Genomic DNA, 19,359 nt, shown 5'->3' with positions numbered 1-19,359 from the left:
CAAGGACAAGCCCAATCAGAATGTTCTCAGAGTTACAGCACGCTCTCCTTCTGCATGTCACGGGGTCTAAGCACCTAGCTGACTTATCAAAACTAGAATCAATTCATGATATAAATGAATATTAACCTAGTGAAAGTTTATCCTGAACTAGGAAATTATAATTTGCATGAAGATAAAAATCGGAGCCTATTTACTTAGCAAAATATTTTACTAATGGCCTTTACCATAAAACTACTTTGTTAATCACTCTTAGATACTATGTGCAACCAATTAAGACAGTGTGCTCAGCCATCTGTGTGCCCACTGCTCCCGATGAAAATGGGCTAGACAGAGCATAGCTAAACAGAAGGGGACGGGACTCCAGCCCTTCCTCTAACTTCCAGTTCCAGAGCCTCAAATATGTCTGGCCCTTACCCTGTCCTGATGAGAAATGAGAATACAGCAGAAATGCCAAGTGTTCTACTGAAAGCATTATTTTCACATCTAAAAGCAACATGCAGGAAGCCGCCTATTAACAGTACCTTCCTTTCGTGAGGCTCCCGTATGATAGCTGGTCTCAGCCTGTCCTTTGGCACCTTGCTTGACTTTGCTTGGGTCTTAGGCTTGTTCTTAAAGGGCAGGGCCTTCTGCAAGGCTTTCGGAATATGCAGTGAATTAAAATGCTTCTTTTGCCTCACAATCAGCTGAAAGAAACAAAAAAAAGACTGTAACATTTAAATTATGATCTACATGCATTTAAAACTTGCATAAAATCTTCTTAATGGATTGCTGACTTTTTCCACAAGATCAGTAACACCAAAATCTGCTGTCTATCAGAAATAAGGATTCAGGGGATTCCAAGATGGCTGCAGAGTACCTGAATGCTACACTCACAAGCTCCCAGCCCCAAACCAAATTTACAGCTAAAATATAAAGCAATCAACCTGAATAACCAATTGACAGCTAGCTGACTTACACAAAAAGCTAGAGACTGGTAAGAAGGGTGAGAGCTGTCCCTCCCAACCCCTGCACACATGTGCAGCAGCTTAGAAGCCAGAGGGATATCACAGGCATGGAGCCCCCTCCCCCTAGGAGTGTGGGGTCTCTACCCCACGTGGGGATCCTCAACCCAGAATAACAGATGGGAAGAGGATCTGCATAGCATCTGGTGCTGAGAATCAGAGACCCAGGTGCACCTTTCCAGTACTGGCACTCCTATGATCATAGGACCAGCCAGCGGAGTGCATAGCCCATCCCAGCGCCACTGGGGTCGCTCGGCTGTGCTCAGTCCTAGCAGTGCCAGTTGCACTGCCCCTTTTCCGGGGAAGCCACTGCTGGAGGCGCAAACACTGATTAAACTAGGGCTTTGGAAAGACGGCCAGCCTCTCACCCTCTCGTGCACACCTGTCCCCAGAGAAGCTTTTTCCCAGGAACCACATGGGTGGGAGCTGGGTGTGTAGCTGCATCGCAGGGGTGTAACCACTATCTCCCTGCGAGCACAGCCCCTGCTACTCTGGGAAGGGGTAGAGGTCCCAGCTCCCCTTCTATAAGACTTGTGGGCACCATTCCCAAAGGAGGACTGTTGGTGGGACCTAGGTAAAAAAAGCATGGCTGGTTCTTTGAAAAGGTAAATAAGATTGACAAATTTTTAACCATACTCATCAAGAAAATAAGAGGGTGGACCCAAATAAATAAAATTAGAAATAAAACAGAAGTAACAACTGACATCACAGAAATACAAAGGAGCCTGACCAGGTGATGAGCAGTGGACAGAGTGTCACACTAGGACGCAGAAGACCCAGATTTAAAACCCCAAGGTTGGCCCTGGCCGGTTGGCTCAGCGGTAGAGCGTCGGCCTAGCGTGCGGAGGACCTGGGTTCGATTCCCGGCCAGGGCACACAGGAGAAGCGCCCATTTGCTTCTCCACCCCTCCGCTGCGCTTTCCTCTCTGTCTCTCTCTTCCCCTCCCGCAGCCGAGGCTCCATTGGAGCAAAGATGGCCCGGGCGCTAGGGATGGCTCTGTGGCCTCTGCCTCAGGCGCTAGAGTGGCTCTGGTCGCAACACTGCGACGCCCAGGATGGGCAGAGCATCGCCCCCTGGTGGGCAGAGCGTCGCCCCTGGTGGGCGTGCCGGGTGGATCCCGGTCGGGCGCATGCGGGAGTCTGTCTGACTGTCTCTCCCTGTTTCCAGCTTCAGAAAACTGAAAAAAAAAACCAAAAAACCCAAGGTTGCCGGCTTGAGTGCAGGCTCATCCGACTTGAGCATGGGGTTGCTGGCTTGAGCGTGAGATCACAGACATGATCCATACTTGCTGGCTTGAGCCCAAGGTCACTGGCTTGAGCAAGGGGTCACTCATTCTGCTGTAGCCCCTGGCCAAGGCACATATAAGAAAGCAACTGATGAACAACTAAGGTGCTATAATGAAGAATAGATGCTTCTCATCTCTCCCCCTTCCTGTCTGTTTGTCCCTATCTATCCCTCTCTCTGATTCTCTTTCTATCTGTCAAAAAAAAGAAAAACATTAAAAAAAAGAAATACAAAGGAGTGTAAGAAAATCCTCTGAAAATCTATTTGCCAACAAATTGGACAACCTAGGCGAAATGGATAAATTCCTAGGAACATATAATCTTCCAAAATTGAATCTGAAAGATTCAGAAAACCTGAGCAGAACAATTACAATAAATGAAATTGAGCCAAAGGAGAAGCGCCCATCTGCTTCTCCACCCTCACCCCCTTGCTTCTCTCTCTCTTCTCCTCCTCTCCATAGCCATGGATTGATTAGAGTGAATTGGTCCCAGGCGCTGAGGATGGCCCCATGGCCTCCATTTGAGGCACTGAAAAATTGTTCCAGTTGCAATGGAGCAACATGCCAGGTGGATCCCCAGTAGGGTGCAAGCGGGAGTCTGTTTCTGCCTCCCCTCCTCTCACTAAATTAAAAAAAAAGAAAAAAGAAAGAAAAACAAAGGCAACAATTCAATTTACTACTGCAACAAAAAATATAAAGTACCTAGGAATAAATTTAATCAAGGAGGTAAAAGACCTATATTGGGATAATTATAAGACATTGGAAAAATAAATCGAGGTAGATACAAACAAGTAGAAGCATATACCATGGTCACGGACAGGAAGAATTAACATCATTAATATGTCCATACTGGTGGAGAGACAAGATGGCGATGGATTAGGCGGACATACCAACTTCCATCCCCCAGAACCAAAGTGGATTACAAACTAATTTTAAGAACTATCATCTGGAAAAACCAACTTTGGACTAAACTATGAGGACTCTTCAACCAAGGAACACTGAAGAAGCCACACTGAGACTGGTAGGAAAAGCAGAAACGCGGAGAGGGCTGCCCAGCTCCCCAGAGCGAACGGCAGCTGGGAGAGACTCGCGTGGCGGGAAGTGAGTTTAGCAGAGAGGGGAAGGTCCTGAATCCCAGGAACAAAGCCCCAGCCTGCAGCCCCAGAACCTAGAAGAGGGGTATGAACAGTATTTAGCTAGAAACAAGACAGGATACTGTTTGTGAGAAAGAGACTGATTTCTCAGACCCAGGATTCTTCTTAAAGGGACCACGCAGAAAACCTCTCTCACAACCACTCACCCAGGGCTCCGGGGACAGGGAGAGAGGAGAGGACCGGAGTAGCAGGAAGAGAGTGTAATCTAAGAGTCACAGGGAGAAATACTTTGAGAGACAGCCACCCTAACCCCTGGGACGAGTCACTCCCCAAATCTGAAGTGAATATTTCCCCTGGAAACAGCAATACCGACAAAGGGAAGCAGTACCTTAGCCAAACAAGCTCTCCCACGGCACTCAGAGCAGAGTCACTTAGAAGGAGGGGGCTTTCAGGACTACAGTAGTGAGTATCAGGGTCTGAGCTGCATCGTCCCCACCCACACGGCTGAGGGCTCGCCCGAGGGCGGGTGGCGGTTTTGTCTGCAAGGGCAGAAGCCACCTGGCTACTATGAGGCCCAGGTGTGAGATCAGTCTTGCCCGGCTGGGGAGGAGGGGACGTGCAAAAGTGGTCAAGCCCAAATGCGGGCTGCTGCAATCCAGCCTGCGGGGGAAGGGCGGGAGCCCCAGAAGGGGAAGAGACGCGCCCTTGCGCAAGGGCGCAGGAGCGCAGCCTCGCCCAGGCCAGGAACCAAGGCTTGTGGCCTGACTTGGGAGCCGGCTCTTCCCGCGGGGGTGGAGCCAAAAGCCCAAAACAAGCGGAGTCCCGACTGGCCTGTGGAGCCAAGGTTTGCAGCCCTCCCACGAGTGGGCTCCTCCAGCAAGGGCGGGGTGAAAGCCTGAAATCAGGCAGAGACCCGCAGCTGAGCAAAGGTGCTCACCCCTGCCCACAGGGTCGAGCATAACACCACTCGAAGAGGCGGGACGAAAGACAAGGCCACCAAGGCTTGTACACCTGAGCACGTGATCACAGCCACTCCAGTGAAGGACAGGTGGAAACCACAGCAACAGCCCCAGTGGGCAGGCACCGGCAAGCCCATACCCGAACACCCTAGGCAGCAACAGAAGAGAGGGTAGTGGGCCTGCAGACAGACCACACCTAGGGAACACAGAGGCCACACCCAGTGGACTCCGGTGGCCAAAACCTTACTTTACACAGACAAAATGAGAAGGCAGAGAAATGCAATGCAAATGAATCAAGAGAAGCCCCAGAAAAGGACCTGAATGAGTCAGATATAACCAAATTACCAGATGCAGAGTTTAAAATAACGATTGTTAGGATGCTCAAAGATCTTAGAACAACAATAGATGGTCATTACGAACACCTAAGTAAACAGATAGCAAATATAAAAAAGGACATTGAAGTAATAAAAAAGAATCAGTCAGAAATGACAAATACAATATCAGAAATGAAGAACACAATAGAAGGAATTAAAAGCAGGATGGATGAAGCTGAGAATCGAATCAGTGAGTTAGAGGAGAAGATAAATGAAGGCACGAAAGCAAAGCAGAAAAAAAAAGACTCAAAAAGTCTGAGGAAACTCTAAGACAGTTCTGTGACGACATGAAGAGAAATAACATCCGCATCATAGGGGTTCCTGAAGAAGAGAAAGAACAAGGGATAGAGACTTTGTTCAAACATATCATAGCTGAAAACTTCCCTCAATTAAAGCAGGAAAACGTCTCATAAGTTCAAGAAGCACAGAAAACTCCATTAAAGAGAAACCCAAAGAAATCTACACCAAGACACATCATAATTAAAATACCAAAGCTAAGTGATAAAGAGAAAATATTAAAAGTTGCTAGAGAAAAGAAGACTATCACCTACAAAGGAGCCCCCATAAGAATGACTTCCAACTTCTCAACAGAAACACTTGAGGCCAAAAGGGAATGGCAAGAAATATTCAAAGTAATGCAGAACAAGAGCCTACAACCAAGACTACTTTATCCAGCATGGCTATCATTTAAAATTGATGGAGAAATAAAACGCTTTCCAGTCAAAAGAAACTCAAGGAATTCATTACAACCAAACCAATGCTGCAAGAAATGCTAAGGGGCCTGTTGTAAACAGATCAAAGGAGAAAAAGAAAATAGCAAAAGAGGAATACAATTTTAAAGAATAAAATGGCAATAAACAACTACATACCAATAATAACCTTAAATGTAAATGCATTAAATGATCCAATCAAAAGACATAGGGTAGCTGTGTGGATAAAAAAAACAGGACCCATACATGTGCTGTCTACAAGAGACACACCTTAAAAACAAAAGATGCACTTAAACTAAAGGTAAAAGGATGAAAAAAAATATTTCCTGCAAATGGAAATGAAAAAAAGCTGGGGTAGCAATACTTATATCAGACAAAATGGACTTTAAAACAAAGGCTATAGTAAGAGATAAAGAGGTCACTATATAATGATAAAGGGAGCAATCCAATAGGAAAATAGAACCATTATAAATATCTACACAACTAATATAGGAGCACCTAAATATATAAAGCAGACTTTGATGGATTTAAAGGGCAAGATCAACAGCAATACTATAATAGTAGGGGATTTCAATACCCCACTAACATCACTAGATAGATCCTCAAGAAAAAAATTAACAAAGAAACAGCAGACTTAAAGGACATACTAGATCAACTTAATTTAATAAATATCTTCAGAACCTTTCACCCTAAAGCAGCAGAATATACATTCTTTTCAATGTACATTTTCAAGTGCTCATGGTACATTCTCTAGATGAGACCACATGTTAGGGCACAAAAGCAGTCTCAACAAATTTAAGAAGACTGAAATCATATCAAGCACTTTTGCTGATCAAATGGCCTGAAAGTAGAAATCAACTACAACAGGAAAACTGAAAAATACTCAAACACTTGGAAACTAAATAGCATGTTATTAAATAACAAATGGGTTAACAATGAGATCAAAGAAGAAATTTAAAAATTCCTAGAAGTGAACGATAACGAGCATACATCAACTCAAAATTATTGGGACACAGCAAAAGCAGTCCTGAGAGGGAAGTTCATAGCATTACAGGCATACCTCAAGAAGCTAGAAAAAGCTCAAATAAACAACTTGACCCTGCATCTAAAAGAACTAGAAAAAGAACAGCAAATAAAGCCCAGAGGTAGTAAAAGGAAGGAAATAATTAAGATCAGAGCAGAAATAAATGACATAGAGGCTAAAGAGACAATACAGAGGATAAATGAAACCAGGAGCTGGTTCTTTGAAAAGGTAAACAAGATCGATGAACCTTTAGTCAGACTCAACAAGAAAAAAGAGACAGGACTCAAATAAATAAAATTTAAAATGACAGTTGAGAAACAACAACGGACACAACAGAACTACAGAAGATTGTAAGAAAATACTATGAAGAACTTATGCCAAAAAACTAGACAATTTAGATGAAATGGACAAATTCCTTGAAACAAAATCTTCCAAAAATTATTCTGGAAGAATCAGAAAACCTAAACAGACCAATTACAACAAATGAGATTGAAACAGTTATCAAAAAACTACCCCAAAAAGAAAAGTCCTGGGCCTGATGGCTTCACAAGTGAATTCTACCAAATATTCAAAGAAGAACTCCTATCCTTCTCAAACTATTTCAAAAAATTCAAGAGGAAGGTAGACTTCCAAGCTCCTTTTATGAAGCAAGCATAATTCTGATTCCAAAACCAGGCAAAGACAACACAAAGAAAGAAAAGTATAGGCCAATATCCCTGACGAATTTAGATGCAAATATCCTGAACAAAATATTAGCAAACTGGATCCAGCAATATATGAAAAAAATCATTCACCAAGATCAAGTGGGATTTATTCTTGGAGGCAAGGCTAGTACAATATTTGCAAATCAATCAATGTGATTCATCACATACACAAAAGAAGGAGAAAAAACACATGATAATTTCAATAGATGCAGAAAAAGCATTTGATAAAATCCAGCCCCCATTCACAATCAAAACTCTCAGCAAAGTGGGAATACAGAGAACATACCTCAACATAAGAAAGGTCATCTATGACAAACCCACAGCCAACATCATACTCAATAGACAAAAGTTAAAAGCAATCCCCTTAAGATCAGGAACAAGGCAGGGGTGCCCCCTTTCACCACTCTTATTCAACATAGTTCTGGAAGTCCTAGCCACAGCAATCAGACAAGAAAAAGAAATAAAAGGCATCCCAACTGGAAAAGAAGAAGTAAAACTATCATTATTTGCAGATGATATAATATTGTATATAGAAAACCCTGAAGTCACAGTCAAAAAACTACTGGACCTGATAGATAAACTCAGCAAGGTGGCAGGATATAAAATTACTACTCAGAAATCAGAGGCACTTTTATACACTAACAATGAGCTGTAAGAAAGAGAAATTAAGGAAACAATTCCTTCACCATTGCAACAAAAAAAATAAAGTACCTAGGAATAAATTTAACCAGGGAGATTAAAGACTTGTACTCGGAAAATTATAAAACATTGATAAAAGAAATCAGGGAGGATACAAACAAGTGGAAGCATATACCATGCTCATGGTTAGGAAGAATAAACATCATTAAAATGTCTGTATTACCCAAAGCAATTTATAAATTCAATGCAATACCAATTAAAATACCAATGACTTACTTCAAAGATATAGAACACATATTCCAAAAATTTATATGGAACCAAAAGAGAACACGAATAGCCTCAGCAATCTTGAAAAGGAAGCATAAAGTGGGAGGTATCACACTTCTGGATATCAAGTTATAGTACAAGGCCATTGTACTCAAAACAGCCTGGTACTGGCATAAGAACAGGCATATAGATCAATGGAACAGAACTGAGAACCCAGAAATAAACCCACACTCTTATGGACAACTGATATTTGACAAAGGAGGTAAGAGCATACATTGGAGTAAAGACAGCCTCTTCAACAAAAGGTGTTGGAAAAATTGGACAGCTACCTGCAAAAAAATGAAACTAGACCACCAACTTACACTAGTCACAAAAATAAACTCAAAATAGATAAAAGACTTAAATGTAAGCCGTAAAACCATAAGCATCTTAGAAGAAAACATAGGCAGTAAGCTCTCTGACATCTCTCGCAGCAATATATTTGCCGATTTATCTCCAGGGGCAAGTGAAATAAAAGAGAGGATAAACAAATGGGATTATATCAAACTAAAAAACTTCTGCACAGCTAAAGACAATGAGAACAGAATAAAAAGACAAACTACACAATGGGAGAACATATTTGACAATACCTCTGATAGGAGGTTAATAACCAAAATTTATAAAGAACTTGTAAAACTCAATACCAGGAAGACAAACAATCCAATCAAAAAATGGGCAAAAGAAATGAATGGACACTTCTCCAAAGAGGACATACAGATAGCCAATAGGCATATGAAAAAATGTTCAACATCACTAATCATTAGAGAAATGCAAATTAAAACCACAATGAGATATCACCTCACACCAGTCAGAATGGCACTCATTAACAAAACAATAGAGAATAAGTGCTGGCCAGGATGTGGAGAAAAGGGAACCCTCCTGCACTGCTGATGGGAATGCAGACTGGTGCAGCCCCTGTGGAAAACAGTATGGAGATTCCTCAAAAAATTAAAAATCAAACTGCCTTTTGACCCAGCTTTCCCAGTTTTAGGAATATACTCCAAGAACACCAAGCACTGTTTGAAAAGAAGAAATGCACCCCCATGTTTATGGCAGCATTGTTCACAATAGCGAAGATGTGGAAGCAGCCCAAGTGTCCGTCAGTGGACGAGTGGATTAAAAAGCTTTGGTACAGGCCCTGGCCGGTTGGCTCAGTGGTAGATCGTTGGCCTGGCGTGCAGGAGTCCCGGGTTCGATTCTCGGTCAGGGCACACAAGAGAAGTGCCCATCTGCTTCTCCACCCCTCCCCCTCTCCTTCCTTTCTCTCTTTTCCCCTCCCGCAGCCAAGGCTCCATTGGAGCAAAGTTGGCCCGGGCACTGAGGATGGCTCTATGCCTCTGCCTCAGGCGCTAGAATGGCTCTGGTCGCAACAGAGCAACACCCCAGATGGGCAGAGCATCGCCCCCTGGTGGACATGCCGGGTGGCTTCCAGTCAGGCACATGCAGGAGTCTGTCTGACTGCCTCTCTCCATTTCCAACTTCAGAAAAATACAAAAAAATAATAATAATAATTAAATAATTTTTAAAAAGCAGCTTTGTTACATATATACTATGGAATACTAAGCCATAAGAAATGATGACATTGGATCATTTACAACAACATGGATGGACCTTGATAACATTATACTGAGCAAAATAAGTAAATCAGAAAAAACTAAGAACTATATGATTCTATACATAGGTGGGACATAAAAATGAGACTCAGAGACATGGACAAGAGTGTGGGGGTTACGGGGGGGGGAGGAAAGGGTGGGGGTTGGGGGAGGGGAAGGGCACAAAGAAAACCAGTTAGAAGGTGACGGAAGACAATTGGACTTTGGGTGATGGGAATGCAGCATAATCAAATGTCAAAATAACCTAAAGATGTTTGCTCTGAACATATGTACCCCGATTTATCAATGTCACCCCATTAAAATTAATTTAAAAAAATACTTCACTGTAAGTATGGAAAAAAATGTCTATACTACCCAAAGCAATCTATAGATTCAATATAATTCCTATTTAAATATCAATGGCATACTTCACAGATCTAAACAAATGTTCCAATAATTTATATGGAACCAAAAACAAAACATAACAAAAAACAAAAACCCTGAGTAACCTCAGACATCTTGAGAATGAAGAACAAAGTGGGAGGTATCACACCTGCTGATATCAAGTTATACTACAAGGCCACTGTAATCAAAACAGGCTGGCACTGGCATAAGAACAGGCATATAGATCAATGGAACAGAACAGAGAACCCAGAAATAAACTCACACCTTGTGTTCAATTAAGTAATAAATGACAAGCAAGGCAAGAACATACAGTGGAGTAAAGCCAGTCTCTTCAATAAATGGTGCTGGGAAAACTGGACAAGTACATGCAAAAAAAAAAAGAAAGAAAAAGAAACTAGACCAATAACTTATACCATTCAGAATAGGCAGTAAATTCTCAGACATTTCTTATAGCATATTTTTGCTGACATATCTCCTTAGGCAAGTGAAATAAAGGACAAAATAAACAAATGGTACTATATCAAACTAAAGAGCTTTTGCACAGAAAAAGAAATCATCAACAAAATTGAAAGACAACACACTGAATAAGAGAACATATTTGCTGATACATCTGATAAGGGCTTTATATACAAAATTTATAAAGAACGTACAAAACTCAACACCAGGAAGGTAAACAACCCAATATAAAAAATGGGCAAAAGACCTGAATCCAAAGAGGATTCTCCAAAGACACTTCTCCAAAGAGGATATACAGATGCTTAGTAGGCACATGAAAAAAATGTTCAACATCACTAATCATCAGAGAAATGCACATTAAAACCACAGTGAGGTATCACCTCACTCCTGTTAGAATGGCTTTCATTAACAAATCAACAAACAATTCCTGAGGAGAGTGTGGAGAACAGGGAATCCTTGCGCACTGTTGCAAATGCAGACTTGTGCAGCCACTGTGGAAAACAGTACGTTTCCTTAAAAAATTAAAAATGGAACTGCCTTTTGACCCTGCAGTCCCACTTCTGGGAATATATTCTCAGAATCCCAAAACATTAACTGAAAGAATACATGTACCCTCATGTTCATAGCTAAGATCTGGAAACAGACCAAGTGCCCATCAAGGATGAGTGGATAAAAACACTATGGTACATTTACACAATGGAATACTACGTGGGCATAAAAAAGAAGGATATCTTATCTTTTGTGACAGTGTGGATGGACCTGGAGATTATTATGCTAAGTGAAATAAGCCAAGCGGAGAAAGACAAGTACCATATGATCTCACTTATATGTGGAATCTAGTGAACACAATAAACTAACGAATAAAATAGAAACTGTGGTATGGACACAGGGAACAGACAGACAATTGTCAGAGGAGAGAGAGATGAAGGGTGAAGGGATTAACCAAAAAACATATATATCACAGAGACAACAGGGTAGCTAGAGACAGAGAGAAGGGGCAGGGTGGGTAGAGGGAGGAGGGCAAAGGGGGGACAAATGAGGACAGAGAGAGAGCCTGCCTGGGCAGGGGGCGCACACTGCGGTGTGTATCTGTGAGGACAGAGAGAGAGCCTGCCTGGGCGGGGGGAGCACACTGCGGTGTGTATCTGTGAGGACAGACAGAGAGAGAGACCCTGCCTGGGCGGGGGGCGCACATTGCGGTGTGTATCTGTGAGGACAGAGAGAGACCCTGCCTGGGTGGGGGGCGCACACTGCGGTGTGTATCTGTGAGGACAGAGAGAGAGCCTGCCTGGGCGGGGGGCGCACCTTGCGGTGTGTATCTGTGAGGACAGAGAGAGAGCCTGCCTGGGCGGGGGGCGCACATTGCGGTGTGTATCTGTGAGGACAGAGAGAGACCCTGCCTGGGCGGAGGGCGCACACTGCGGTGTGTATCTGTGAGGACAGAGAGAGACCCTGCCTGGGCGGAGGGCACACACTGCAGTATGTATCTGTGAGGACAGAGAGAGACCCTGCCTGGGCGGAGGGCGCACACTGCGGTGTGTATCTGTGAGGACAGAGAGAGAGCCTGCCTGGGCGGGGGGCGCACACTGCAGTATGTATCTGTGAGGACAGAGAGAGACCCTGCCTGGGCGGAGGGCGCACACTGCGGTGTGTATCTGTGAGGACAGAGAGAGAGCCTGCCTGGGCGGGGGGCGCACACTGCAGTATGTATCTGTGAGGACAGAGAGAGACCCTGCCTGGGCGGAGGGCGCACACTGCGGTGTGTATCTGTGAGGACAGAGAGAGACCCTGCCTGGGCGGAGGGCGCACACTGCAGTATGTATCTGTGAGGACAGAGAGAGACCCTGCCTGGGCGGGGGGCGCACACTGCGGTGTGTATCTGTGAGGACAGAGAGAGAGCCTGCCTGGGCGGAGGGCACACACTGCAGTATGTATCTGTGAGGACAGAGAGAGACCCTGCCTGGGCGGAGGGCGCACACTGCGGTGTGTATCTGTGAGGACAGAGAGAGACCCTGCCTGGGCGGGGGGCGCACACTGCGGTGTGTATCTATGAGGACAGAGAGAGACCCTGCCTGGGTGGAGGGCGCACACTGCAGTATGTATCTGTGAGGACAGAGAGAGACCCTGCCTGGGCGGGGGGCGCACACTGCAGTATGTATCTGTGAGGACAGAGAGAGACCCTGCCTGGGCAGGGGGCGCACACTGCGGTGTGTATCTGTGAGGACAGAGAGAGAGCCTGCCTGGGCGGGGGGCGCACATTGCGGTGTGTATCTGTGAGGACAGAGAGAGACCCTGCCTGGGTGGGGGGCGCACACTGCGGTGTGTATCTGTGAGGACAGAGAGAGAGCCTGCCTGGGCAGGGGGCGCACACTGCGGTGTGTATCTGTGAGGACAGAGAGAGAGCCTGCCTGGGCGGGGGGCGCACACTGCGGTGTGTATCTGTGAGGACAGAGAGAGAGCCTGCCTGGGCGGGGGGCGCACACTGCGGTGTGTATCTGTGAGGACAGAGAGAGACCCTGCCTGGGCGGGGGGCGCACACTGCGGTGTGTATCTGTGAGGACAGAGAGAGACCCTGCCTGGGCAGGGGGCGCACACTGCGGTGTGTATCTGTGAGGACAGAGAGAGAGCCTGCCTGGGCGGGGGGCGCACACTGCAGTATGTATCTGTGAGGACAGAGAGAGACCCTGCCTGGGCGGGGGGCGCACACTGCAGTATGTATCTGTGAGGACAGAGAGAGACCCTGCCTGGGCAGGGGGCGCACACTGCGGTGTGTATCTGTGAGGACAGAGAGAGAGCCTGCCTGGGCGGGGGGCGCACATTGCGGTGTGTATCTGTGAGGACAGAGAGAGACCCTGCCTGGGTGGGGGGCGCACACTGCGGTGTGTATCTGTGAGGACAGAGAGAGAGCCTGCCTGGGCAGGGGGCGCACACTGCGGTGTGTATCTGTGAGGACAGAGAGAGAGCCTGCCTGGGCGGGGGGCGCACACTGCGGTGTGTATCTGTGAGGACAGAGAGAGACCCTGCCTGGGCGGGGGGCGCACACTGCGGTGTGTATCTGTGAGGACAGAGAGAGACCCTGCCTGGGCGGGGGGCGCACACTGAGGTGTGTATCTGGTGTTATATTGAGTTGTACACTTGAGACCTGTACAGTTTAAAAAACCATGTCAGCCTAATAAATTAAAAAACAAAATAAATAAAAATAATAATAATAAGGATTCAATTATCCATCAAACTTGGATTGCCTTAATAGACATGCATGCACAGCACTAGGCAAAACAGCAAAATATATATAATAATATTTACAGTTCTTGCAAGAATTCAACTGTGTCCATTTCTACAGCAGGGACTATGGGAGTCTCAACAGAGCAGATGAATCCAAAGTTTCTTTTAATGAAAAATTCAGGCCTTACCTTTGAGTAACTGTGGTGATTTTTTCTAGACTAACAAGAATAATGTAACTGTTCACATCTTGAGCATCAGCCTCTCTGGATTCAAGGACACGGCTCTCCCTCTACTCAGAGCCACGGCCCCACGCCTGCTCTCCCTGAGAAGTTTAACTGTTGTTTCTACTGAAAGGCCGGCTGAGAAAACAGCAGAAGCAGGCACTCTACATTCAATTCTAAAATAACCTTAAATTCTGTGCTTAAATTGAGATGACCAAAATTCTTAACTGCCTCAGAAATAGTTCAGAGTTGTGCCCTAGAGCTTTACCATAGTCAACATCTCCTGTATAAAGAATATTTCCACTGTCCTTAAATTTAGGCTTAAAGACATTATCCACAATATTCAACATTCTGTTTAGGAATCTAAAATGCTTGAGGATAAAAGAAATCACCTTTCCAAAAAGACTAAGCACCACAGACCAGATGAAAGCTACCACGTTATGAAGTGTAGTGTGTTTTAAGAGACCTTCATGTAACATGATTCAAATTTTATTATTAACTCTGTTAAAGAAAAAGTGATGCCTGGGAAACTTCTGTCTCAAGCAGAATGGCATACGGGATATTCTTACCATCTTATTACAAAACAAATATTCTGCATTAAAACACACAACTACTTCAAAGATATTGTTAACCTGTGAAGACAATAATGAAAGTTCTGAGACCAAACTCTAAATGAAAACGAGAATGCAGACAGGCACCAAGACTTAAGATAAAAAAACACTCATGGGGCCAACTATCAGCAAGGACACGGAATAGCCAGAACTCTGAGGAGCTGTCCATGGGAGCCTAGCCTGGTGGGACTTGGGAATACTATAGGCACCACACACTGAAGTAGAACACTGCTGTGAACCTTGTGGAGCTGTGCCACAGAAAGGGGTGCTCATGCACACAAGTCACATATGTGTGCTCAGGGCAGCATTCATAGTGCCACACACTGGAATTAAAGACCATCAGTAGAAAAACTGACATCTTCATATAACAGAATTCTACTCAACAAGAACAACAAATGAATGTCTGCTATATACAAGAACATGGACGGATTTCCTAATACAATATTGAAAGAAGCCAGGCAAAATATATGCTATGTCTAACAAAACTCAAGAAGAGGCAGAACTAACTTACACATCAGGAGTCAGGACAGTGACTGTCTAAGGTGGAGGAGGGGTAGTTATGGGGGCAGGTCTCCATGTGGGCTTCTGTTGTGCTGGTAATTCTATTTCTTCACATTTGGGTGTGTTAAAAATCAGAGTTGTACACTCTGACTTGTGTACTTTCCTGTAGGTATGTTAACACTTCAATAAAAACGTTTATTGAACCTAACCAGGTGATGATGTAGTGGACAGAGCGTTGGACTGGGACGCGGAGGACCCAGGTTTGAAACCCCAAGGTAACCAGCTCAAGTGCAGGCTCATCTGGTTTGAGCATGGGCTCACCAGCTTGAGCACAGGGTCGCTGGCTTGAGCGTGGGATCATAGACATGACCCCATCATCACTGGCTTGAGCCCGAAGGTCATGGCCTTGAAGCCCAAGGTCGCTGGCTTGAGCAAGGGGTCACTTGCTCTGCTGTTGTCCCCCTGGTCAGGGCACATATGAGAAAGTGATTAATGAACAACTAAGGTCCCACAGTGAATGACTGATGCTTCGCGTCTCTCTCTCTTCCTGTCTGTCTGTCCCTCTCTGTTCCTCTCTCTGTCTCTGCCACCCCCCCCCCAAAAAAAAAACAAAAGAAGAAAAAACATGTTTATTGAAACTTGCACCTAGCCCTGGCCGGGTATCTCAGGTGGTCAGTGTCATCCCAGTATGATAAGGTTGTGGGCTTGATCCCTGGTCAGGGCACATACAACAATCAACCAATGAATGAATAAATAAGTGGAACAGATCAATGTTTCTTTCTCTCTTTCCCTCTCTCTTTCTTCCCCCTCCCTTCCCGTCTCTAAAATCAATAAAAAAACCTTCCCCTAAACCCACATTGCTTCAATAAGAATTAGCACATTGTTTTTAAAAGTAATATATATATATATGATGGGAAAACAGTACAAAAGAATATGCAGTGAAAAGTCTGAGTCTCTTTTCCAAGCCACAGAAAACCACTATTACCACTTTTCCTGTGTTCCTTCTGAAACAGTCTATGAATGAATATACAACATGTTCATTCAAATTTAATGTTAGACTTTCTACCTGAAAATTCAAAGCACAGAAAATATTACATACATAGCATCTGAAAGACCTGTTCTCAGAGCACATGCGTGACTATACCTTATACAGAGAATCCTTGTTGGGTTTTAGTCTGACATGATGGGCGAGCCGGAGCTGACCAGTAGTCCGCATTCCTGACCAGGTATCTTTTTCACCAACTAGTTTCAACAAAGATGTTACTGGGTTATAAAAGGCTGGGATGGAGACAGGATACCAAGTCCTCATGAAGACAATATCTGGAAGGAGAGGAAACTTAACATTTTTAGAAGAACATGCACATCCATCTGTCAAACTATGGGATAAAACATTCACCCCAACTTCTCTAGCTGGTTGCACAATATCTGGAGGCAGAGTTCACCAAGTGAACCACCTTTGAACATACAAAACTTTCACTGGGAGTGACCCACATGGCTCCAGATATAGCATGAGTTGGCACACTGTCCAAGATGCTCCAGATCAGGGAGCCCGGAGCTGACTCCAGCTTTCCAAAGACCCAGCTACACCTTCAGCTCGACACTAGCTAGAAACCAATGGCGAGTAACAGCCATGCTGTTCTGAACACACCACAGGGGATAGTTACCACTCATCAGCAGCTTATCCTCAAAGCTGGCCCGGAAAGCTCCCTCCGGAGCTCGGAGTGCTTTCTTGATCTGTCCCCTTATTCCACTGACAGTGCGGATCACAGCACCTTCAAATCTGGCCACTTCCAGGGCAGAATTAAACATTCCCTACAGGTATATATAAAAAAAATGCACATGCACAAAATGAGATACTTTACTTCTTAGTTCACAAATACATCCTTGATTTTATCACTGATAGTGGTAACAGTGATAATCAAAATGCATTTTTCCACCTAAAGTAAAATTACTAGGTCAAAAAGAATACAATTCGATTTTATTTTTCCCAAAATAACTTAATTAAGACTCTACATTGGGCTCATTAACATACCCATCACTGATATCACTGCAGAATAGAAGATGAAAAAGATATTAGGCTGAACGAGACTAAATAGCCTTTGCTGTTTCACAGGGCTGGGCTGCAGCTCAGTTCCTAGTATTTAGGTGCACACACTCAGAAAAGAAAAAGAGCTAGACAGATGTTACAGTATAAGAAAATTTTATTATCATCCTAACTCTGTGGTAATGGAAACACCCCTGCTAATGAAATGTTCAATAAATGTCACTCAAACCACTTCCTGTGTTTCAGTGCATAAGTGTCCATTTCTCTATACCCTTGCCAACAATTATTTCGAGAACTGCTTTGCCTATTTTTCTATTATTCTGTTTCATAAACCTATAACTTCTCTCTTTTCTTTTTTTTTTTTTTTTTTTTTTTTTTCTTTTTTTCTTTTTTTCTTTTCTTCATTTTTCTGAAGCTGGAAACAGGGAGAGACAGTCAGACAGACTCCCGCATGCGCCCGACCGGGATCCACCCGGCACGCCCACCAGGGGCGGTGCTCTGCCCCCCAGGGGGCGATGCTCTGCCCATCCTGGGCGTCGCTATATTGCGACCAGAGCCACTCTAGCGCCTGAGGCAGAGGCCACAGAGCCATGCCCAGCGCCCGGGCCATCTCTGCTCCAATGGAGCCTTGGCTGCGGGAGGGGAAGAGAGAGACAGAGAGGAAAGCGCGGCGGAGGGGTGGAGAAGCAAATGGGCGCTTCTCCTGTGTGCCCTGGCCGGGAATCGAACCCGGGTCCTCCGCACGCTAGGCCGACGCTCTACCGCTGAGCCAACCGGCCAGGGCCCTCTCTTTTCTTAACACAAACCAAAAAGGTAGGAAACAAAGCCCAGTAAATAATTACACATTTCAATATTAGCTCCAGGATGGTCCACATGGAAATTAAGGGCAATAACCCAATTACTGAAGATCTCTTACTTTACCTTAAAATTTCTAAGCATATTTAAGTAACATAGAGACCAACAGAAAGTAAACTAAAAGAGCAAAGACCAAGATTATAAAAGATTTAAAATCCTTTCCTGAAAACATGATTAGACCTATATTTTAGAAGTATTTCATTTCTCCTTTAATAATACTGGGGTGGACAAAAGTAGGTTTACAGTTATAATATCATACAAATAAATAATAAAATAACAATGCAAGAATAAACTACAGTGGTATCTTGAGATACGAACAGACCAACATGTGAATTTTTAAGATACGAGCTGTGACTCTGTATTTTTGTTCAAGATCCGAGCGAAATTCCGAGATACGCGTCGTGATTTGGGAAGCTGCCGCTAGTTGGCGTGTTGGCGCACGAGTCCAGTATTGGCAGTTTGATATACGAGTTGACTGACTTACAAGCTCGGTTACAGAACGAATTAAATTCGTATCAAGGTACCACTATATTTCATGTACTCACAACTGTAAACCTACTTTTGCCCAGCCCTGGTACATGCATTCATAAATATGTGAATGTACAGATATACAGACCTTAATGAATGAAGTATTCTTGAAAATTTTAAATGGAAAACCAGTCAGCTTTAATTTCTTCACAATTTTTATGGATTTATCCAGATCAAGAACAATTCCTGTGGCAGCTATCCGGAAATCGGGCTAAAAAGGAAACCGCCAAAATTTGAATCCAGAAATAATATCAGCATCAGAAAAACTACAATTCTTTGTGATATGATAAAAAAAAATATCTGGGCCCAGGCCCATTGGCTCAGAAGTAGAGCGTTGGCCCAGCGTATAAAAGTCCTGGGTTTGATTCCTGGTCAGGGCACACAGGGGAAGCAACCATCTGCTTCTCCACCCTTCCCTCTTTCTCTCTCTCTCTTCTCTCCTCCCACAGTCATGGCTCAAGCAGTTTGAGCAAGTTGGCCCCAGGTGCTGAGGATGGCTCCATGGCCTCCTTAAGAAGAGCTCAGTTGCTGAGCAGCAGAGCAACGCCCCAGATGGGCAGAGCATCACTTGCCAGTGGGCTTGCCAGGTGGATCCCAGTTAGTGCCTATGAGGTTGTCTGTCTCTGCCTCCCCATCTCTCACATAATAAGAATTTAAAACAAAAAAAATATCTGAAATGCAAACAATATTTCAACAAGAGCAATCTGAAACTTTAAATGCACGTAAGCCAAGCTAATGATATCGTCAGTATTTTCCTAAGGGTGATTTCATAGTAACATAATTTCACAACAATGACCTATTAGGAATAAAAATGAACATAAAAATCTGGT

The 19,359-nt window shown here is 44.2% G+C and overlaps 1 protein-coding gene across 1 annotated transcript in view; it reads right to left on the bottom strand.

Annotated features, from left to right (window-relative positions):
* The window catches only part of BMS1 (BMS1 ribosome biogenesis factor), a 63,024-nt gene that overhangs the window by 732 nt on the left and 42,933 nt on the right, over window positions 1–19,359 (bottom strand). The window contains exons 19-22 of the mRNA XM_066242984.1: window positions 18,618–18,740; window positions 16,767–16,914; window positions 16,247–16,422; window positions 522–683 (exon numbers count right to left, since the gene is read on the bottom strand). Of these exons, the coding sequence (XP_066099081.1) occupies window positions 522–683; window positions 16,247–16,422; window positions 16,767–16,914; window positions 18,618–18,740 (609 nt within the window). The remainder of the gene's footprint in view (window positions 1–521; window positions 684–16,246; window positions 16,423–16,766; window positions 16,915–18,617; window positions 18,741–19,359) is intronic.

This window comes from Saccopteryx bilineata, chromosome 9, assembly GCF_036850765.1.
Source record: "Saccopteryx bilineata isolate mSacBil1 chromosome 9, mSacBil1_pri_phased_curated, whole genome shotgun sequence".
Lineage (NCBI taxonomy): Eukaryota > Metazoa > Chordata > Mammalia > Chiroptera > Emballonuridae > Saccopteryx > Saccopteryx bilineata.
The sequence above is the reverse complement of the archived record's forward strand: the minus strand, read 5'-3'. Positions and strand labels throughout refer to the sequence as shown.